The 21686-nt window shown below is 46.7% G+C and overlaps 6 protein-coding genes across 6 annotated transcripts; 3 read left to right on the top strand and 3 right to left on the bottom strand.

Moving 5' to 3' along the window:
* Window positions 1-672: 672 nt before the first annotated feature.
* LOC6901763 (uncharacterized) lies at window positions 673-1250 on the bottom strand. The gene is made up of 2 exons (XM_002134397.3): window positions 1100-1250; window positions 673-1038 (listed from the first exon to the last, which is right to left on the bottom strand). Exons 1-2 carry the CDS (start codon window positions 1184-1186, stop codon window positions 826-828), a joined length of 300 nt encoding a protein of 99 aa, XP_002134433.2. The 5' UTR covers window positions 1187-1250; the 3' UTR covers window positions 673-825.
* Window positions 1251-2016: 766 nt separating this feature from the next.
* On the top strand, window positions 2017-2794 carry LOC6901764 (uncharacterized). The gene is made up of 3 exons (XM_002134398.3): window positions 2017-2226; window positions 2285-2365; window positions 2424-2794. The coding sequence occupies exons 1-3, from the start codon at window positions 2032-2034 to the stop codon at window positions 2670-2672; spliced, it is 525 nt and encodes a 174-aa protein (XP_002134434.3). The 5' UTR covers window positions 2017-2031; the 3' UTR covers window positions 2673-2794.
* Window positions 2795-6236: 3442 nt separating this feature from the next.
* On the top strand, window positions 6237-6631 carry LOC6901765 (uncharacterized). Its single transcript, XM_002134399.3, has 2 exons — window positions 6237-6441; window positions 6505-6631. Exons 1-2 carry the CDS (start codon window positions 6270-6272, stop codon window positions 6585-6587), a joined length of 255 nt encoding a protein of 84 aa, XP_002134435.1. The 5' UTR covers window positions 6237-6269; the 3' UTR covers window positions 6588-6631.
* Window positions 6632-7195: 564 nt separating this feature from the next.
* rumpel lies at window positions 7196-10435 on the top strand. The gene is made up of 5 exons (XM_001355114.3): window positions 7196-7786; window positions 8530-8689; window positions 8758-8823; window positions 8889-9979; window positions 10049-10435. Exons 1-5 carry the CDS (start codon window positions 7545-7547, stop codon window positions 10314-10316), a joined length of 1827 nt encoding a protein of 608 aa, XP_001355150.1. The 5' UTR covers window positions 7196-7544; the 3' UTR covers window positions 10317-10435.
* A 2779-nt stretch (window positions 10436-13214) lies between these two features.
* On the bottom strand, window positions 13215-13565 carry LOC6901766 (fe-S cluster assembly protein DRE2). Its single transcript, XM_002134400.3, has one exon. It carries the CDS (start codon window positions 13519-13521, stop codon window positions 13288-13290), a length of 234 nt encoding a protein of 77 aa, XP_002134436.2. The 5' UTR covers window positions 13522-13565; the 3' UTR covers window positions 13215-13287.
* Window positions 13566-14383: 818 nt separating this feature from the next.
* LOC6901767 (uncharacterized) lies at window positions 14384-14804 on the bottom strand. The gene is made up of 2 exons (XM_002134401.3): window positions 14694-14804; window positions 14384-14631 (listed from the first exon to the last, which is right to left on the bottom strand). The coding sequence occupies exons 1-2, from the start codon at window positions 14739-14741 to the stop codon at window positions 14491-14493; spliced, it is 189 nt and encodes a 62-aa protein (XP_002134437.2). The 5' UTR covers window positions 14742-14804; the 3' UTR covers window positions 14384-14490.
* Window positions 14805-21686: the final 6882 nt, after the last annotated feature.

The following is a 21686-nucleotide window of genomic DNA, read 5'->3' as shown; positions in this document are numbered from 1 at the left end:
GAGTTGACCAATGGGAAGGAAGTTCTGACCCATAGATGAATATGTATGGGATACCCTTACAGGAATTTTAACGTCTTTCATTGACGTGAGCCTGTTGGACAGATCCTATTATGAGCAGATAATATTGAGACTTCTAGAAGTCCCATAGTGCCGGATGGTATTTAAAGATATCTCTGCAAAAGGAATTTCAATGATTGTATTAGGGTGCTGTGGAGCTCTCTCCGTTCTGCGCCCCACAATAATGTTCAAAATGTTTCCATTTCTTGAAGTCTCGCATCCCTTCGAAGATACAAATTTATTGGTAAGTTGGCCTGTTTTGGATCACTAGAAAACACCTTCCAACTGTGGATTTTCTTGCAGGACCTAATGCTTCTTCTGTTGCTGGTCATGGCAATGTCGTTTTCCATGTGTGTCTTCGTGAACCGTCGAGTACTCTGCAACCGTGACGCAGGTGCTGAAACCACAATTCCATCAGCAATGTGTATGTAATCGGTGATCCCCAATATCCATCCGATTAGCTTTATCGTCTATTTGTTTTTCAGCCCTTTTCAGTTCGTTTCTGATCGACGCTTGTCTCATCTTAATAGGATTTGCTGACACGATTCGTTCCATAATTGTCTTCAAACATTACACAAGTCATATATGTAGATAATAAATAAAGAAACAAGCCGGTGCCAGAATATGCTCTATAGATAGCATAGTTTATTCCATTCTGAGCACATTGGCTCGTCGGACAACGTATTCCAGTAAGTTTTCATATGTATACGAGTATAATATAGATTATTTGGTCACGATTTGGGTTGGGCTTACACACCTCCCTATCTCCTATCGTCGCTTGATCACGTCCACTTTCTGCAGGGGAATGCGCTCCCAGAGCTGACGGAAGCCGGCATCTGACTTGCGCGGATTGAAATGCGCAATCGTGTCCCGGGTATAGCCTGTCGATACGGCTGGTGCTTCTGCGGAGGATTCCTCATCCACTGGGTGCCCCTCGTCGTTCGCAAATGCGCCGTCATCCATGAACTCGAGCGCCATAGCCTGGGGAACCTCACTTGGATGTTGTATTCATTGATTTGCTGCGGATTATGTCAAGACTCACCGTGCGGTTGAGTGAGGGGCTACTGAGGAGCGCCAGGGCCAGTGCCAGCAGCAGCAGTAGGGGCAACAGGGTGCAACGGAAGGTCATAGTCGATATTTGGCGAATGCCTCACAACATTTTCCATTGACTAACGAAACTCGACTGACCACACGACACCGACATCCAATCCGACTTCCAATCGGATTTCCAATCGGCTCCACGTGTGCCGCATACCGAAAAGCTTCGTTGACCCTGCCAAGCGGTCGGGCAGCGTTTTATTTTTAGAGTACCGCGTCATTCCCCATTCAAACCCCATAGCCCAACCCCCTCACCGCCCACCCAGCAGAGCCCATAGTTTGCCTAAGCTCTGGCCACCTCTCCAAACGGTTGACTCATCCGATTGCTCGCTTTAATGATGGCAACTGTTTTGCACAGTGAGCAAACGTTGGATACTCGCGACACATAAGATCAAAAATCGAAAGTATGATCTGGATCTGAAGTTACTTAATGGTTGCAAAGGCAAGAGCAAAATTCCAAAACGACTCGAAAGGAGAGGACCAAAACCGATTCCATATTTTCCAAATGAATTCCAAATGAAGTTATCGCACATTTCTTCGGATTGAAAAAATTTCTACCTGGGGTACTGGGTTATTTTTTCCAGTGTTGGCCGTAACCACTTCGACTGCGCCAAAGCAATTGTTTATAATTTTCATTTATTTGATTTGTGTGTGTTTAATTTCCATCAATGGCTGTGCAATTTATTGACCAGAACGCCACAAGGAAGAAGGTGTCGGAAATGTTGGGCCATTCCCGTGATGAATGAGTGCCATTCTCTTTCTGAAACACAAACATTCATGAGTTGCAAACGGAAATGGAGTGGACTGAATATGCGCAAGAAGTTCTTTTGAGTCTCATAAAGATAGCAGCCCGTCAAAAGTCACGATTCGTATTGAATGCACGACTGCAGTCTGAAATCTTTCCAGCACGAGGTCCTGATATGGGTAGTCCCCATAAAAAGGGCCAGCTCAGGTTACTTCAACATCAGTTTCAAGCAAGCCCTAATCCACACCAAGATGAAGCATTCATTTGCTGTCGTGGGCCTTCTCCTGGCGCTCTACAGTACCCAGCCCTCTACGGCGATTGGGGGAGTAAGTACTGACTCAGAATCGTCTCGGACCAACTCACATTTTCCTTTCGATCGTTTAGCCATGCGATCTAATGTTCGATTCGGCAAAGGCTATGTGCGAATCCGGTTCCATTAAGAACAACTGTGCAGAGATTAACCAGGTAAAAAGTGTCCTGAAGTAGCCTGAATTTAATCCCATCTAATGCACTTCTCTGACAGGGCATCGAGGCCTTCACGAAGCTTGTTCAAGCCGCCCAATCCAAATTCTGCGCGTTCCCGAGTCCCATTTGGTTACTCTGCAAGTACTGCAAAGCCTCAGAATCTGAATCATCTCAGCTGGAAAATGAAGGAAACGGCACAGCTACGGCTGGAACCGAAATCGCTCCAGCAGCAGAAACCGTTTCTCCACCAGTCATTCGCTCTCATCGCGTTCTTGAACCCTTTAAACTCTACACTCATGAAGCTTGAGATCAGCACTAGGTAGATTACGGAACCTCCTTGGAACTCTTTATATTTTATCCAAACTATTCTTATCCTCGTTTCTTGCACCCTGGCATGCCAATTATTCAAATATATTCCCTAGCAATGCAGTTGCATTATTGTTATTTTTTTTGGGATCGACAAAGAAAGTATTCTGGGTCTTCTGTCAATAATTGGGCTGTGAACTCTGAGTAAATTATCTGTTAGATCAACAATTTGATGCACTTCCCATGACTCTAGAAGCTCTCCCGTCTTCTCCTTCGATCCCTCTCTCATCACAAAGATTGAGTCATATTATGCAAATGCTCCGGAAAATAGCTTCCTCCTGTGTGTGCTTGACCATCGATCATAGCCATCCCCCGAAAGCCCACTAATTTCATATGCTTAATCACTCCCGAGGATTCCACACACCTTTGCAGAGTGGCCATGTCTGAGTTTCGGTAAAAATTCAATTAATCGCAGCCTTATCGGGCACTGCATCGCTTATGAACTCATGAGTACATCGTGCCACGTACCACGTACCACGTCCATCCGCAACTGGAATACGAGTATGTATGTATTTAGTGGCCACAGTTAAAGATCGTTATCCAATTAGTCAAAAGCTCGTGTAATAAATTGCCCGAATTAAGGTGTGGAATTTTAATTACATAATTTACGCGTGCGTTGCGTGGACATCGATGATGCGATGCGCGAGGGATGGTCCGACATTAGCCCTCTGGAAAACCGAAACCACCGAAAAAGCGAGCACACAAGCGAAATGAATCGAGCGAATGAGCGCCGTGCAGTCAAAGTGCGTTTGATAGCTCATCTTAATAGAAAAGTACACGCAACAGCCGGGTCATTAGAAAAATGACAGTAATAACAATAATTATGAATTTTATCCGATTAGCGAGAAGAGTCGGACAGACAGGCGGCAAGGGGGTGTGTTTAAGTCAGAAGTCACTGGTCGGGGGCAGGGGGAGGTTACCTGCTTGGACATATTCAAATATTTAGTGCAATGCGTGCCATTGAACAATTAATTCTTATCTAGTTGGGCTGATGCAACAGTCCCGTCCCGGACACAGAAGCGAAGCGGAGCTCCTCCTTAGCCACTGACTTCTGCTTTCTATGGCATTTCTCACATGTCATCGTCATCGCCATCGCCATCGCCATCGTCCCCGTACCGCCAACTGTGGGGCAATTGCGTGTCAAATGCGCTCAATTTTGTTATGACAATGCGATGTAATTAGAGGCCACGCATAGGCCTGCTGCTGACGATGATGACCAGAGCCAAAGCCCCTAATATATGATGCCCCCTGTCCGAGTCTGAGTCCTAGTACGTCCTAATCGCGCTCCCCGTCCAGGTTTTGGGTGTGTTCGCGCACTTGATAAATATTGTAAATGGGTGCTCAAGCCTGGCCCCCTGATGATGACCGAAGTGTGAATGACAGTGGGCTGCGGTGGGGTCTTGATAGAGGGTTGAGTGGGCATTTGCATACGTGTATAATGAGTGTTCCACCATCAGGGAGTGTTATATGGAAATAATTCAGTTTTGGGCCAGGGGCTTCGAAGATTTTCAAATCATTAAAATGAGAACCGAATTCACTTACTACTCTTGTAGCATATGCATCAGATGCTCTTTGTCCTTGGGATATACTAATACTCGTATTCGTATTCGTAATATTGGATTGAGTGTTTTGGCTGAGGCGCATACCTCAAAACCATGGTCGCTGGTCGCGGGCGAAAGCAAGTCGGAGGCAACTAATTAAAACCACTTAGCAAATGCTTTCTCAACTGTAAAGTTAGCTATAAACAACGAGCCACACACACAGGTGTAGGGCGAGAGACATATGCAACTTGAAACAAAATTAAAAAGCAAAAAAGCAAATAATTTTCATGGCATTTCCCAGCAGCAGCCGCAACAGCGGCAGTGGGCTGAAAAACATGTAGGGAAAACGTAAAGAAAAACATGAAATTCCAGCATAATTCCAAATAATATTACAACACCTGCGAAACCGTTTTGAGTGGGCCAACCCAAAGAGAGTGAGAGGGTAGCGGGTAGAGCGTAGTTGGCAGGTTATGTGGCATGCACCCCCGCTAATGGCAAAAAGGGCTTTTTCTTGAAAAACCGCTCCACTGGAATTAATTAATTCGCCGTTGACGCTGCAGTGAAAAAAGCATAAAAATAAACAAGAAATGCGAGAAAAATCAGTCAGCGAAATCAAAAAGATATATACACCCCCGCTCGCATACATACTCGTGCTCGTACTCTCAGTAATAGACGAATCCACAGAGACCCTACACATCTAATCACAAGCATCACGGATATTTTGTATACTTTGAAATCAAAATCTGCACTCGCTGGCCTTCCTATTGTGTAACTGTCAAAATGAGGACGGAATTCCGCCAGGATGTTCTATTATATAGGAGACTCTCTTGGGGAATCTAAGCCTACACATCTGTAGAATCCATCTTTACACAAATCACTGATTGGTCAACCATTCTTTATTGAAATTCCCGTCTGATTAATTTGGAGTCAAGAGCTGTGTCCCCGTTGTTAGATATGGACCAAGCCCCAACCGAATGGATGTAGCGCAGAGAGTGAGTATTTATAGTATTCATTTGGTGAGTGGCGTGAATAAAATTTCACCTGGTGTGTACTCGTACTCTGCGACGCATGTTCAAGGTGCAAACGCATACAATTTTTGATTCTGATTTGCTTCTGTGTGTGTGTGTGTGTAGTACATACATAGGTGCTCGGGTGTACATTTTCTGTACATCAGTACGGGTGTACGGGTGTACGGTTATGTGTCTCCAGCTGTGTAGTGGCACTTGCTGCTCATTTTATGCTTCGATTGGCACAAAAGTGCAGACGCTTTTTGCCACAGCTGAAGCTGAAACTGAAGCTGCCGCCTGCATCAGCAGCATCAGAATTTCCATCTGCCAACGCGCAGATGGAAAAAATGGGTACGATAGGGGACGTCAAAGTGCAGTGGCAAAATAGAGGGAAATATGTAGATGCATCCCCCATGCAACCCCCATCAAACGAATCACAGATCGTTTCTCGCCAATCGCATTTCAGCGTTGCATACTTTCGGGCTGCCATCGATCAATGATCGCGTAGTGTAACCGAACTTTCATTTGGAAACGTAAGGCAACCCTGCCTCTAATGGTAGCAGCATTTCGATTACTTGGAATATTTAATCTAGAATCGAAAATCAAAGTCATTTATGTTAATTTTCTCGTGGAGTCTGAACACACATGATCTTCGATGCCTAAGACTTATTGAAACCCTTTTGGCTAAGAATGTTTTTTGTGACTCCGTCGATTTCCGGTACGAAAGAATTTCAGAAATCGTAAAAACTGAACTGAAAGTTGCTTCGATGTGTGATATTTTTTACCATGATCAGCCCATGACCGCCAGATAGGAATCTTAGTGGGATTTCCAGTCTCAGTTCATTTGCCAATCGTTGAAGCGTGGACAGCGAATCGTTTAGAACAAGTAATGATCCATGAAGGGATTCCCGATCTAGATGGGAGCGGACATATAAAAAGGCCAAACATCGTGTATGGCCACCACATAACAGTATAACCGTAGTCCACGCTATGGCCCATCCAATCTGTGCTTTTGTGTGCCTCGCTCTATTTTTGTGCTTGACCCAGAACTGCTGGGCGGCTCCCTCCGGCGATGATTTGGCCAAGCTCGGAGAACTGGAGCGCACCATCAAGGAGCTGACCAGCTCGATACTGACCATGAGTGCAGGAGGAGCAGGAGCAGGTGAGTCCGGCCACTGACTTCTGATAGATGCACACCAAGTCAAATACTCTCCTCCATGTCCAGGCTTGCTTGAGCGTAGCGTTGGCGATGTCCTGGCTGGCAGGGAGGCAGGCAACAGTGGCTGGCCCGAAGACAGTCGGTCTTAGGACGATGGCCATGGCCTCCACTCAGCTCAATCTACTAAACGGCGTTTAGCAGCTCTGCAGTTTATCCTTCATATCCTTTATTATTATTTTTTTTTTGTTCTACTTAATAAAACAGCAATGATAGCTGTGCTGTATCCAAATCTTCTCCAATGATTCCCTCCCCATAGTTCCACCAAAATCTTGTAAATTCTGGCAAATTGAGGTGCCGCGGCCTACATAGCGATTTCAATCCCAACAGAGACAGCGGCGGGTGCAAATTGCCAGCTAAATCTAATCAAGTTAATTTACGCAGTCGCACCCCATTCCGCAGTTCCCACTCGCATTACCCATTTCCAATCTCTCGATCCACAAAGTTGCCTCCAAGTTGAGCGCCAAGGCAAAGACAACGCGTTGGCTTAAGTGCCCGATGGCGACTCAATTTGCGGACCACTGACTCAATTAGCTAGGAAATAGGCGCTGGGACTGGGATAGGACTGACGCTGAGGCGTAGATCAGCTGTCCGTCTGCCGTCTGCCGTCAGCTGTTGGATCAGCAATGGCTTTGGCTATGGCTATGGCAGTGGCTGTGGCTGTCACAGCGGTGGCTCCGAGTGTCAACTGTCGAGTGTCGTTTGTCGAGTGCTGAGTGTGTCATAATATCATTAATACTAATAATAATACTTTAGTTGGTGTGTGGCAACAACAACTACGAGTGCTGCAGTTGGAGCCCAACAGGAAGGGGGGCATACATGGTTGGATGGATGGACGGATGATAAAACAAATCTAAATCAAAGTGTAACCAGACGCGGCTCTACAGAGCCGCCTTCCTTCGGTGTGCGGCAGTCACCTCTGATGCGTACCACAGAGCGGTGCGGTCAGTGCGGTACACCTTCAAGAAATTCGCGTCCATTTATCGACTGATCGGTAGTGCCCTGTTTTTGTTCGAGTGTCCAATAGCTGTGTGAGGTTCTTTGCCAAAATGCATGTGGAGGAGCTGCGCGCCAGCCTACAGAGCTTCGGCTGGCCGGACTATCTGGTCTTTTGTATGATGCTGGCCATCTGCGCCGTGATTGGGGTATACTTCTGCCTGCAGCTGCGTCGAGAGTCCCGCAAGCAGCGGGCCCACGGTGGCGCCGAGGAGGCGGCCAACAGTGCAGCCTCCTATCTAGTGGGCGGCAGGCAGATGAAGATATTTCCCATCACCATGTCTCTGATATCGAGGTGGGTATGAATTTGGGATGTCAAGTTTTCGTCGGATAGCTTATGGTCAATCTGACATCATTTAAAAGTCTGAGTTTCAAGATAGAATAAGCTCAAATTGCTTATAAAAATAGAGGCTGACAATTTCAATATACATACTCATTCAGAAAGTACCTTAAAAAGGATCGATAGATCATATTAAGTCGTTCCTGATACAAGTATAAAATGAATCCAAAACGCAGATAGGCCTTCACCATTTAGCTCCCAGTGATTTGGCGAACATCCCCATTAAGACCATGCCGTTCCCGATCCCCCATTGTAGGTCGTAGTCTGCCCTAGTTTCTGCCTGTAGCGGCCGTCCGCTGGGGTTTATTTTTAGCAAACTCGTTCTCCTATCAACGCACTAAATCGGAATGCTTCATAATTAATAATTGGCCCGCAAAAGCTGGGCTCCGTGGATTGCCTAACGTCGCTAACGAACCAACTAACCCGCATGCAGGGCATTCAAATTGATGACGCTCAATTGCCTGCGCGACTGAGACTGAGACTGCGACTGAGACTGAGACTGCGACTAAGATTCCGGACAATTTAAGCGACGAAGACGACATTGGTGCTAATTGAATTGTATAAAACGCACTTTGATCTCCCCTGAGATGACAGAGATCGACGACAGGCGACAGTACTATTGTGAAGGTCAAGGCAATTGGGAAACGTTATACGGATACCTTCTCATGCCGAGCTGTTGTTGCAATCTTTACCCCCAGCTTCATCTCCGGCATCACTCTGCTGGGCACTCCCACGGAGGTGTATCTGTATGGTGCCCAGTACATGTACATCATGGGCTCACTGGTGCTGATGGGTTTCTGCATGTACTACTTATTCCTGCCGGTCTTCCATGAACTCAATCTGATATCCACGTATAAGGTAAGCTCCTCCTCCCTCCATCTTCCGACAGGACGTGGCCCGACTGACGGTTGACGGTCTCTTTGCAGTACCTGGAACAGCGCTACAATCGGAGTCTACGTCTCTTTGGCTCCGTCATGTTCATTGTTGCTTCGGTGAGTGATCATTGCTGTGCTGCAGTGCTGCATTGTTGCGGTTTCTTATGAGATATCCCCTTTAGCTCCTTTGGCTGCCGATTGTGATCTATGTCCCGGCTATAGCCTTCAACCAGGCCACCGGGGTGAACATCCACATAGTAACGCCCATTGTCTGTGTGGTCTGCATCTTTTACACCTGCATCGGAGGCCTTAAGGCCGTTGTCTGGACGGATGTCATTCAAACCATCATCATGTTCGGCGCTATGGCTCTGGTGCTCATCAAAGGCACCCTGGACATCGGGGGACCGAGCGTCGTCTGGCAGAGGGCCCAGGAGACGGCGCGCCTAGAGAGGCCCAACTTCACGCCGGACATCACCGAGCGGTATACCTTCTACTCCCTGGTCCTCGGCGGCGTAGCCCATTGGCTCAAGTCGAACGCGATCAGCCAGAACATGATCCAGCGCTACCTCTCGCTGCCAACCCTTAAAGATGCCCGCATCGCCATCTGGACCTTCATTGCCGGGGTGCTGGCCTTCCTCATGATCTGCGGCTACACGGGTCTCTTGATCTACGCCACCTACGCCCAGTGCGATCCCCTGGAGACGAAGTTGGCCAAGCGCAACGACCAGCTCCTGCCTTTGCTTGTAATGGAGACCCTGGGTTCGTATCCGGGTCTGCCCGGTGTATTTGTGGCCGGGGTTTTTAGTGCGGCCCTCTCCTCGCTCTCTACGGGACTCAACTCCCTCTCAGCCGTCGTTCTGGAGGACTTCGTGAAGACCTTCAGGAGTCAGCCTCTCACTGAGGGACAGACGGCCTTCGTGATGCGCAGCGTCGTCGTCGTCTTCGGCATCGTCTTCGTGGCGTTGGTCTTAGTAGTGGAGAAGCTGGGCGCTGTCTTGCAGCTGACCATCACACTCTCCTCGGTGGCCAATGGCCCGCTCCTGGGTATCTTCACGGCCGGCGTCATGCTGCCTTGGGTGAACTCCAAGGGAGCCCTACTTGGAGGATTCAGTTCGCTGGTGGTCATGGCCTGGATGTGTGTGAGCGCCCAACGAGAGCTGGTCACGGGGAATCTTGTGTACCAGCGGAAGCCCTACTCCACGATGGGCTGCAACTACACCTTTGCCGGCGAGCCGCGCAATTTTGCCAGTCTGCCGCTCGACGGTGCCTTCAGGTGGGGTCTCCTTTTTTACAGATTCCCTCACTTTTAATTTAATGGATCGTTTCTTTGTTATTTCTGCAGTCATGAGGCCTCCAGTGGGCCCTTCCAACTGTATCGCATCTCGTATCTCTACTTCACCCTCTTTGGGGCACTGTTGACTATCGTGGTGGCCCTCGTCACCAGTCTGCTGCTGCGGGAAACGGACCTGGACGCCGTGGACGCGCGGCTGCTTACGCCCTTCGTCCGCCGCTGGCTGGAGCGACGTCGCCACAAGCAGTCACAGATCCCCTCCAGGACGCCAGATGGACTCGGACTCAAGCACAAGGCCATACAGGAGACGGCAACGTGAAGCGAATGGTGAATGGGTGAATGGGTGGATGGATGGATGGATGGTGGCTGACCAGCGGGTGGATGAATGTTCCTTCGGTAGCTTAGCAAATATTTAAAATAAAACACAATTCATAATTATTTGGGCTTTGTACCGGAGAAATGGGTTCAAAGCAGTTGTGCTTTGCTATCCTCTGTACATAATTAGAAAAATGCCCGCAGTTATGGTACCATTCCTGGAGATGAACCCGGAGCCAGAGCCGGAGCTGGACACCGACCCAGACTCAGACCCAAACCACTATCCGACCCGAGAAATCAAAGAGCTGGCTACCCAAATAGAAAGCGAAAAGGAAAAAAACAAAAAGGGGGAACCCGCTTTCAAGTGCCAGGCACGAGCGATTGAGTTTTGCGTTACTCTCCGGGCTGGGGGTCACTCTTTCTCTCTCTCTGTCTCTGGGGTGGATGGGGGGCTACCCCAAAAAGGTTCCACGTTAGTTTTACTTCTGCCATTAATTGAGTATTTACTGCGTTTGCATGTGTGGTAAAACTATCCTACGCCTTAGGTCGCCGTTCGTGGACCTGGTCCTGGTCCTGGTATTTGTATGTTTAGGTCGTTTATGCAGCAAATTGAATTGTTAATGAGCTGACAAATGTTTGCAAAATTAGTTTCTGTCCCAACCAGGACCCAACCCGGGATCGATGAGGAAGACAACCAATGGGCTAAGGGGCGTCTCTTCAATCCAAATCCGCTTGGTTCTTCAGCTCTCTGCAGTCCTCTTAATTAGCCGACTGCAAAAATAATTTTGCACAAAAGACAACGGCAAAATGTCATCAGAATGCATAATGACAGCCTCCGACCTGGGCCTTTGGACAGGTGCAAATCTCGTCAAAGCGTGGTGGGGTGGGGAGGGGAGATGTTCTGCATGCGGCACAGGTGTGCACCACCTCGCGGCATTTTCAAAAACTATGTTGTATGCATGGCCAGTGACAGGAGCATGAGTAGGGACTGGGCATGGGACTGGGACTGGGACAGGGACAGCGACAGTTGTCATATGGGTGGATTGTTTTTTGGCCAGGGCAGGAAACGGATGTTAGCAGCGCTAACGTGCCATCCGAGCCGAGCTGCCGAGCTGCCACTACCAGCAACAACTACTGCAGCAGGTCCTGGCCAACAGCGACAGCCACAAAGGGCAAACAACTCCTCGCTCTGTTAACTTGTTTATGTCGCCGTGTTGCTTTTGTGTTACTTTTTATGCTGGAATATAATTTGCCCACTCCCTTTACTCACTTACTCTCTCTCTCTCTCCCTCTCTCTCTCTCTCTCTCTCTGTCTCGCTCTCTCTCTCGGAATAGAGCATATGTGTTCTGTAAATGCCCTCGGCCTGGAGTTTATCTCTGATTTGGTGCCGTATATTTTTCAGAAAAGGATCTGCTCTAAAGAGATCTGCACTTAACTAGGAAAATTCATTGTGCCTTGAGAGTTTTATTTTATAAACGTTTTCAATCGGTTTTTTATAGTGAAACTTTGATCTCTTTTATTCTTCGATATTGGCATCTTCGGCATGTTTCCTTCTGGAAATTCCTTTCTTTTAAGAAAGAATATCTGGCTGTTCCTCTCTAAGAATGGGTTCTAATGGGTTTATTCAATGATCTTCTTTATTTTTTGCTGATCGGAGACAAATTATATATTTAAGAGGGAACTTTTATTTTAAATTCATATTTCTTTAATCTATTGTTCTTTATTTTCTTGATTCCTTGCTAATATTTTCCTTCTGTATCTATACATTCAATGATCTGTGAAATTCTTTTTTCTGGATTTCTTTTGGGTTCCGGTATAGTTTCTTTTCTTTTGTAATCTGTCTCTATGCCTTTTTCCGATCTTTGATCGACCTGCGAAAATGTTCCATTTGATTCCATTTCTGATCTAGGATTACGAGTATCTGAAAATGACAGTATCCATTCCACTCCTCCCATCTTTCTGTTAGAGCATTCCATCCACAGCTGTACCTTTGGGACATTTCTGCGAACAAAGCCACTTGACATGTAGTTCGCCACCTCCGATCCCCTGCCTGGCAGCTGGCACTGGCGACTGGGCCTCCAGCCATATAAATGCCAGTGACAATTTGCAACGGGTCCCTGCCCCATTTCCCTGCCCTGCCACTGCCCTGCCACTGCCACTGCCACTGAAGTGTAGTTTTTTTTTGGAGAGCAGGCACAAAAGTCATTTTTGATTGTTTTCATGAAAATGAGCATAGAAAAATTATAATTAAAATTCATATGGAAATTGTCGGAACAACAAAATGGAGTAGAGAACAATGGGCGACGGGTGGGGGTGCTGTAGTTGTTGCTGTAGTAGTTGCCGGCAACCGAAAGATTCCATCTGAAAGGACCCAAGAAATGCACTGCCCGAAAGGTAGAGGAAGAGGGGATCTGCGGGTTTATTGTTTGTGGGGAAACATAGGTTCCACACTCACTCGGCCCCACCTTGCCCTTACCCTTATCCTCATACAATCTTTTCCCGACTGCCAAAACAATGTCAGCTTACAGAATTAGAAGGAAAGCGGGGCTCTACCTGGCCTCTCCACACACACTTCCACAATGGTCCAGGCCGAGGACCAACCAGGCCCAGGCCCAGGCCCAGTACCCGTACCAGACCCTGGTAGCCGGCCAAACGCATGCCGGCTGCTCATTTTCTTGTTGTCGTTTCATTTTTGGCACTTTTTGTGCGATAAAATATTTAATTATATTCGGCAGCTTCGTTTGTGCATTGTGCGGTCTGCCTTTGGCCCATTACCTTGGGGAGGATATGGAGGATGGGGGCTGGGGGCTGGAAGACGGAGAATGGAGAATGGAGGCTGGGGCTGGAGTGCTTTTGAAATTACATTTCGAGTGGCTGCCCGAGAGTATGCTATTAACATGATTCCGCCTTTCGCTTGGGCTTTTATTTCATTCGAATACAGAAATCTAATTCGAATTCCATCGCATCTGCATCTTCAGCCAGTGGCTACTGTGGTGGCCGCCGTTGTCGTTGTGGTGGTGGTGGTGGTGGTCGTCGTCGTTGTGGTTGTCGGGGTCGTCGCCAGTGGCCGCTTGACTATCGTTATCCGAATGCAGCCAGCATGATCCACATGCTCGCCAATGGGTGCTGCTCCAACTCCAAGTCCAACGCAGGCGAGGCAAAGCAGGGCCAACAGGAGCACCACGAAGCGGCACTTTATCGTCCTCATCTCTTCAGTATGAGTGGAAAACTGATGGCGGCTCTCGCTCCGTCGATTGCTTTATAGAGAATATGTCCCATCTTGGCCAGCTAAATATGAGATGGACAGGGGCTTCCGTTCAATTGACTGAAACAATAAACAATCGGGTATGCTGTATCAACAAATGTGATTACAAATTGCAGCCTCACCTCACCTCAGTCATGGGTCACGTGCTGCGCTTCGTTCTGCTCTGCTCTGTTCTCCTCTCCCTGATCCGTTCTATTCAGATAAAGGTAATTTCGTTAATTCCTACTAGCTTTATTCGCATTATTCCGATGATAATCGTATAGAGTACACTAGTTCTATCAGGTTTGCGGTGAATTAATTCATTCATCTACGCGAGCTTTTATATAGAGATCTTGTGAAAAAATCCTCTTGACAGATCGATGCGTTTCGAGGCCTTAATGTACTGGAAAAGCGTTTCCAAGTATTCACGAGGGTAATTGAAAGAGCCAAAGATGCTTTTATAAAGTCGCGACCTATAAACATTGTTTCATGTACCCAAAAGGTATTTAAAGGTATTATTATTATTATTATTACTAGAGGGCAAGCACATGTGCATGATATGAGTAAAATTTCAGACATCGGCGACGACCCAACAAATTTGTATATAATAGAGAGATATTTTATTAAAATATATATTAAAATAATAACAGTATCAACGTCATTATGTGCCCATACGTAAATAATTGTGGGCGTTATAGCGGATAAGTAACACCCAACAAAATTTGACATAAACATATTTGGGTTTGGGTGTCTGGGCTTTATCATCCGTTCCTGTGACTTGGGAGAAAGGAAAGCTTGCTATAATAATATCAAATCAAACTATTGATTTTTGCTGTGTGACAATGCTCTGTTTATTCTGAAACTAATGTGCTTATACAACAAAGGTACGGGGTCATATTAGGGGTCGATCCAATCTCCGTATCCATGGTTCTGCTACCCCGAGGAGGCTGTGGTGCTGGGTGGTGGTGGCGGCGGAGCACCACGTGGTGGCGGGGAGCCCGTCGAGTTGCGATGGTGGCCCACACCCAGTAGTCCCTGGCCCAGGCCATGGCTCACTCCGGCTGCCGACAGATGCTGAAAGAGAGTGAAAAGTCGGTATTAGCTAGGTACTGGAACTACTTATGGCTTTTATTCACCAGCAGACAGCAGCTTAGGACGAAGGCAAACAGCAGATAGAGACGCATCTTGATGGAGCTCAGGCGGTTCAATGGATGGCATTGGCTTCGAGGCTGCCGCTTTTATGGGCCGACCGATCTCTATGTCACACCCACCGTAATTGCACTTGCAATTCAAATGACACATTAAAAACCTAATTGAGGTGTTGATTATGTAATAATATTATTTCAATTGTGAACCGCAATTATCATGTGCACTGAAGCCGAGACCCTCGCTCTGAAAAACTGGCTCTAAACCGACGTGGGAATGGGTCTCGGTCTGGGTCGTGGTCGAGGTTCTTAGCTCTTGGTTCTGGGAATGGCTATTTTTAGTCACCTTTTAATGTTTATTATGTTAAATGTTAGTATATATGGTACTCAGTTTATCATTCCGATTTTTAAGCACAGCGACCAATACAGCCTTTCTTTGTTGAGAAATAATCGAATCGCCTTCAAAGTATTTAGCTTTTATACAAATCTAAGTTCGAAGATTTGGTCAAGGCCTCGACTCGACCTGGGGCACTGAGGGTAGTAGGAGCCTAGCAGGGACCTGGGATGAAGTTCGGGTTCTCTTCCTGGAGAAGAGAAAATAATCCTTGAAAATAATAAATTTGAGGTTATTTATCTTAAGACGTTCCTTGGGATAATGCTGATATCGGGGGCAGCGAAGAGTACTTTCTCCGAAAATTGTATTTTCACCCACAAGACTAGAACCTTAAATAAATATGCATACATTTATATGAATACATGTTGTAGTCATTTATATATCGCTATAAGCCAGCCATCGATGGCCACCATGACAGGGAAACCGCATTAGCCAGGCACTCAGGCACACGTCCCTATCAATAACGTATAGTAATGCCAAACTAATGAAAAGTGTCCCACAATTGATGTCTCTGAAAGCCATAAGCCAGTCGTGACTTGTCGTCAGACATTTGATGAACTGCCAGGACATGTCTGGTGCTTGGCTGGTCCTTGGATTGGGATTGGGATTGCGATTACGTTCGAGATAAGCATAAACGTGTCGGGAAACTTTTATTGCCAGTTCCGTTCCTTTTTCCGTGGATCAGTCATCCCAATTCCCCAAGAAGGTGGATGGATGAAATCATGTAACTGAACTTTGACAGATTTGGCAGGGAGGCACAGCAGTCATAAACTACATTATATGACACCGCAAGCAGCAGCAGGTAAGAACTTGAACTCGAACTCCAAACAGAACAAACAAAACACGAGGGGTGAAACATAAAAAGCTTGAGAAACGAGGGGGAATCCATGGCCCACTTTTATTGGATTTTTATGATAAGCTCTCCGACAGGCAGCGAGAAAAATCTTTGTTCCATTCTCTGTACTCTCATACCTACATATTTTTAATATTTTTGTTATTTGGGGATGATTCGAAAAGCACTTTGGGCGCAAATTGCAGCTGTTATCGCTGATTAAATGGCTCTAACAACAAAGAATAGGGAGAGAAAGAGAAAGAGAGTTCCGATAGCCATGATAGCCATATATTGTATATGGCCACCACACAAATTGCAGTGCAGTGCGGGATAGTATCTGGCGACTGGCAATTGTCTAAGGGGCACAGACAATGCAAATCAAACAAACAATAAATTGAATCAGGATACATTGTTGAATGTAACAGATAGGTTTGGGCGAGCATCCGGCGACAGTGGCTCGTGCATCGTACAAGGCAGAGGCATGCACATCCTAGAGACATTAAGGATATCCTTGAGTAGATGCAATTTTCTAACCAATATAATTCATAAATTTATTTTCAATCCTTTCCGCACATAAATTTTCATATTATGCACACACACATCGGTCACCCAGTCACCACTTCTCGTCCCGCTTCCACAATTCTTTCAGGCCTATTGTCCTGCCATGTCCTGTGTCCTGTGCGAGTGTCTGTGTCTCTCTCTCTCTCTCTCTCTCTCTCCCTGTGTGTGTATATGTGCATTATTATTTGTCGTCGTGCTTGTCATTATTTATATGGGCAGGCGAGAGATAAGTTGCTGCAATTGTGGCCCACACACAGGGACCCACCTCAAGCCACATCCTACGCCCATCTTCCCGGCAGGATGCAGTCCAGGTCCTGGCAATTACACAATCCTCACAGATACTCTCAGAATCAGAAACAGAAACAGGCCTAGAGATGTCCTCCCTCTGTGTTAGTGCGAGTGCGTCTGTGTTCAGTTTGTTGGCCCAAAATTTTGATTTATAAATGCCAACACCGACCCGGTCGCCCCTTCCCTCCCTTCCTTGGCCTCCTACCTTCTGCCCCGTTGGCAACTCCTGCCCCAGGAAGTTGCAGTTACTTTTGCTGACAAACGTCCCCAGGTCCTGGCTCAGCGGAGAGTGCAACTCAAGTGGCCATTAATATATCAGTTCAATTCATATTTGAAATTTTGCATTTCCTACCAGGACGAGGCCTGCCTGCCTGCCTGCCCTGTGGACCTCGGCACAGATCCATGTCCAGTTGCCATTGCCCTCAGCCCCCGGCCCCCAGCCCCCATGCCCACGCATACGATTATGATTTGTGTCTTACTTAATGCACAGACGCACCAACTTTTGGGGCACTGAGAGAATGCGAGAGGAGCTTTGCAGAAAGAGGAGATGTCCCCAGATAGCCCAAAGGTCTTTCGACCATCTTGGATCACACCGGAATATCTGTGCAAATATTTATTGGGACATGCACTGGGTACCTTCCTTCATCGAAATACATAAAAAGAATGTTATATCGTGAGATAAATTATGTATGCAAATTTACTGCGAGTATAATGTTCTTTTAGCGATGATAGATATTATTTAGACTATCTGACTGTTGAATAGTTGCATATCCATTCATATTCATATGTGGGCCTAAGATCTTTATACTTGTGGGGAAAGTAGTATACCCCGCCCTGTGCTATGCTTATTGTGCAGTGAAGAAGATGGTAGCTGCTCTTGCTCTTTTCTCTGAGTGTATCCAGTGCATTGGCAAGCTGAGTTGCTGGCCCCGTCTCAATCTGATTGATTTAGAATTCCAATTGAGACTGCATGAAATATGTTTGCTTCGTGTCTGGCTTCTGCCTGATGTCGGCTGTGACTCCTTCCTGACCTGACCTGTTTCGCTCCCTGGTCCCCGGCTGTCCTCCGGTCCTCCACATTTATGCATGGGCATATCCTTTTGCGAAATTTGCATTTTCCAACAATTGCAAACGGCAGCAGCAGAAGCAGCAGCAATAGAACGAGGAATAGCAGCAGCAGCAGCAGCAGGACAACGACAACGACGACGACGACTTATTGGTATTTCATTGATTTATGACACTTGTGAAACAATTTGGAAAATCACAGATTAGCAGCCAAGAGCCGAGAGTCTCGAGGCCGGGACTAATTACACCCTACGGCTCATTGGCCCGGCACCTTTGCTCCGCTTCGGGGCTCGGGGCTCGGCTTTGGGGCTCACCTTGGAGACAGAAAACCTCTTAGTGCATTGCCAGAGGAACGGGAAGATTCTTTGAACTTTGTCATGTAAATGGGTCCAGAGCTGGGAATTAATTGCACACCCCGAGTGGAGTGTACGTGAACCGGTCCTAAGTAGAGGGCACGCTGCCAGTGGAATATTTTACGTAAATACGAAATAAAACTAAATAAATTCCCAGCATTTTATTTGTTGGCCTCTGCCCTGGTGTTCGAATGAGTGAGGATGAGTGGCTGGTGGGTAGGGAGCTCTTCTATCAATCATGCCTATTAATCAGAGCTTTTTGGAAAAACTCCTAGTTTTATATTCATACTGGTCACATTCATTGGCTGTTCTTTAGCTTCGGCTATTTCATTACCTTGAATCCACTAAAACTTGATTGAACCATCAATTATCTCAGTCAATAAGTTTTTGAGTTTCTCCTTTCAATCAATGCCAAGCATGTACAAGCAAGCATTACAGGCTATTATCATTCAAAATGAGAAACATTTCCATAGGTACTACAACATCAATTACAGCATAATCATCATCATCAATAGGTGTAGGGCATCAGCAAGTGTCGGACAGACCGAACAGCCCCAGAATGAATGGAATGGAATGGAATGGCTCCTTCATCATCATCTCCATCGTCCTGAGGCATTCCCTATCAGAAGTTGAGACCTGCCTCGAGTGCAGTGGAACAATTGAACTTTCCCCTTGCCACATCTTCCGCCCCCTTCCGACCGGGCATCGTCTTTGCCAACTGCGACTCCAACTGAGATTTATATGTCAGCAAAAAGAGGGACGGGGAGGGCATCCCCTTTGTACGGCTGTACGTGCAGTGATTAGCCTACCAGGCTACAAACGATTTGTTGCATGTTGTTGCAATTGATTGTTGCAATTTCAATTTTGAATTATGAGGCTGCCTGCCAAAGGGGCCAAGGCACTGCCATAGCCCATTGCACATTGCCCACTTGCATTACCATTGCCTTTTGCAGCCTTGCGTCCGTTTCCGTTTGCCACTCTCTCTCTCTCTCTCTCTCCCACTCTTTGTGGGAGATGTGTGGGTGGGTGATGTTTTGCATGTTAAGCCTCAGTTTTCGGGGACTCTGGCTCTATGCAATGTGTTGCAAGTTGCATTGGCAGCGTCATTCAAGTGTTTAGTGATTTATTGAATGCCGTTAGAGTTGTTGTTTCTGCTGTTATTGCAGTGGCACTGCCACTGCCATTGTTGCCTTGCATCCAGCACCCAGCATCCTCTGTCTCTCTGCTTCCCTGTCTCTCTGCTTTTCTGTCTGTGCTCCTCTGAGATTAGCACAATGGCTTTGAGCACTTTTGACAGCCAAGATTTGTTTATGCCCGGCCAGACTCTGCCTCTGCCCGTTCCAGGAGTCTGAGAGATGTCCTTATCTTGCGGCATGTCTGGGGTGGGGGGGATGGCCCGGTGGTCTGAGGTCTGGGGTCCGTGATTCATGTCTTTGCATATTGGTAACAAATTTGTGGTAATTGATTTGAAATTGATTAATTAAGTCTCCCCCTTTCTGTCTGTCTGTCTCTGTGCATGTGCGTATGCGACTGTGGCTCTTTAAACGTTTGCAGAAGCAGCCTCAGCCTCAGCCTCAGATCATGTCTGTGGGGAGGAGAGGAGGAGCAGACCTCCAAAGCCCGACATTTAACCATCAAGCGTCAAACCCATCAACCGCATGCAGCAGCCACAAATGGCGGCATCGTCGTCAGCCTGCCACATTCTGTAGCTCCTGCTGCCACTCTGCTCTCTCTATGTGTGTGTGTGTGTGTTTGCCACCAAGTGTGTGTTGGAGTGCGGCTCAGTGTGTGTGTGTGTGTTAGACCGGCTTGTTTGAACGCTATCGACACGATTTTGACATATTGAATAACAGTAAAATGTTGCCAACAGCCAGACAACATGACAGACGTCTGGCTCCAGGACCAGAGCTCCTGCCTGTGCTCCCGCCCCTGCTCCTTTTCCTGGGTTGTGGCTCCTCTGGCGCGCATGTTTGTGGCTGGCATTTTGGCAGCCAGCTGCCAAATGGTGCATATGGGCCACAGGCCACACACAACGAGGCAGAGGCACCCGTCCCCAGGAACCAGTCATAGCCAAAAATATGCCAGAATCCCTTCCCTTCTCTTTCCTCTGACTCTATGTTTGAGTGTGTTGACATATGGCCTCTGCCCTGGCGGGCTACAGGGTGTTAACATACATCAAATATTGACAGTTTGCTTAGATCACACTCTGCTCTCGCACTCCTGCACTCCAGGCACCAGACTCCAGACTCCAGACCCCAGGTCCTGGCCCTCGTCCTCACTGTGGCCCTGCAATCAATCCCTGCGCCACAAGAGTGTTTGGTTCTCGCAGCGTGGCTGTGTGCGTGAGGCGCAAAACTGTTGCATACCGAAGGGCGCTGCAAGGCATTGTCTGCTCGGCAGCGGATTGATCGAAAGATATGGAAAATATAGCAGATATAGAGCTGTTGTCTACGCAGTCCGTCCCGTCCGAGTACTTTGACTAATTCCCTTGTTATACCTCGCTCCACATGGGTTACACAGGGTACATCGTAAACGGGAAAATACTTGTAGATGGAAAAGCTTTCAACCTTAAAGCATTAATTGAATCTCTTCGAGCTTAAGACCAGGAAGACCCAAGGATGTGTTCCATGTCCTATGGTATTCACAATTTAAAAGGTATGAAACATTCATTTAACTACTTATTGTGTTCCTAAACTATATATATAACGAAACCTCACATAAACAAAACAAAAATGTTTCCATTAACATTTACAATTGTTTGATTTCATACATACTCGTATACCAAACGAAATGAGGATCTAACAAATGTTTAGTATTAAAGATCAATGTACAATGTCTGAATATTAGAAGATTATAATACCCTAATGACTTATACCCCAAATATAAGTAAATCTTATAGCACTAGGGTATATAAACAAATAAATTTAAGTCTCACTACGTTTGTTGGTGTTTTTTATAGAAATCATTGTCGCTTTATTTCCTCTTCATTCCGGGTTCCCTTGCGGAAATAAATCTGCGCCTTAGAGTTTTGTGGTTATGATTTATCAATGCTTTTAACTGCAGCCAATTGGGGTGTTGCAGGGACAGTGGTGGAGAGTTGAAAATTTGCATAAGATGCTGCTTCCTCTTCCAGCAAATGGAAAATGTCAATCGGGGCTGCAGTCGAACGGCGGAAGGAGCCCCCTGTCATGATTAATGGCTGTGATTTTTTCATATTATCCGCCGAGTCTGAAATTGTAATTTAATTTAGAGGCAGCCCAGCCCATTCGCCCATTCGCCCACTCTACTGCCTCCGCCAAGGGCTCTATGCAAATGAGCAGCTTTGTGTTTTAAGCCAGGACTAAGTGCGAGAGGGGTCCCAGGGCCCTGGGCCCAGAGACAATTGTCAATTGCATATCCTTTTCGCATTAATATTTCATTAACAACATTTGGCGGAAGTTTGATCTTCTGCATCAATGGTTTGTAAAATTGACTTGCTTCAAAAACAGCAA

Source organism: Drosophila pseudoobscura, chromosome X, assembly GCF_009870125.1.
Source record: "Drosophila pseudoobscura strain MV-25-SWS-2005 chromosome X, UCI_Dpse_MV25, whole genome shotgun sequence".
Taxonomy (NCBI): Eukaryota; Metazoa; Arthropoda; class Insecta; order Diptera; family Drosophilidae; genus Drosophila; species Drosophila pseudoobscura.
The sequence above is the reverse complement of the archived record's forward strand: the minus strand, read 5'-3'. Positions and strand labels throughout refer to the sequence as shown.

Coding starts and splice junctions, on each gene's coding strand:
- LOC6901763 (XM_002134397.3), bottom strand. CDS start 1,186: ATGACCTTCCGTTGCACCCTGTTGCCCCTACTGCTGCTGCTGGCACTG. Junction 1,039..1,099: donor GCCCCTCACTCAACCGCACG/GTGAGTCTTGAC, acceptor GAGGTTCCCCAG/GCTATGGCGCTCGAGTTCAT.
- LOC6901764 (XM_002134398.3), top strand. CDS start 2,032: ATGCACGACTGCAGTCTGAAATCTTTCCAGCACGAGGTCCTGATATGG. Junction 2,227..2,284: donor CCTCTACGGCGATTGGGGGA/GTAAGTACTGAC, acceptor TCGATCGTTTAG/CCATGCGATCTAATGTTCGA. Junction 2,366..2,423: donor ACTGTGCAGAGATTAACCAG/GTAAAAAGTGTC, acceptor CTTCTCTGACAG/GGCATCGAGGCCTTCACGAA.
- LOC6901765 (XM_002134399.3), top strand. CDS start 6,270: ATGGCCCATCCAATCTGTGCTTTTGTGTGCCTCGCTCTATTTTTGTGC. Junction 6,442..6,504: donor TGCAGGAGGAGCAGGAGCAG/GTGAGTCCGGCC, acceptor CTCCATGTCCAG/GCTTGCTTGAGCGTAGCGTT.
- rumpel (XM_001355114.3), top strand. CDS start 7,545: ATGCATGTGGAGGAGCTGCGCGCCAGCCTACAGAGCTTCGGCTGGCCG. Junction 7,787..8,529: donor ACCATGTCTCTGATATCGAG/GTGGGTATGAAT, acceptor CTTTACCCCCAG/CTTCATCTCCGGCATCACTC. Junction 8,824..8,888: donor TCATGTTCATTGTTGCTTCG/GTGAGTGATCAT, acceptor TATCCCCTTTAG/CTCCTTTGGCTGCCGATTGT.
- LOC6901766 (XM_002134400.3), bottom strand. CDS start 13,521: ATGAGGACGATAAAGTGCCGCTTCGTGGTGCTCCTGTTGGCCCTGCTT.
- LOC6901767 (XM_002134401.3), bottom strand. CDS start 14,741: ATGCGTCTCTATCTGCTGTTTGCCTTCGTCCTAAGCTGCTGTCTGCTG. Junction 14,632..14,693: donor TCCTAAGCTGCTGTCTGCTG/GTGAATAAAAGC, acceptor ACTCTCTTTCAG/CATCTGTCGGCAGCCGGAGT.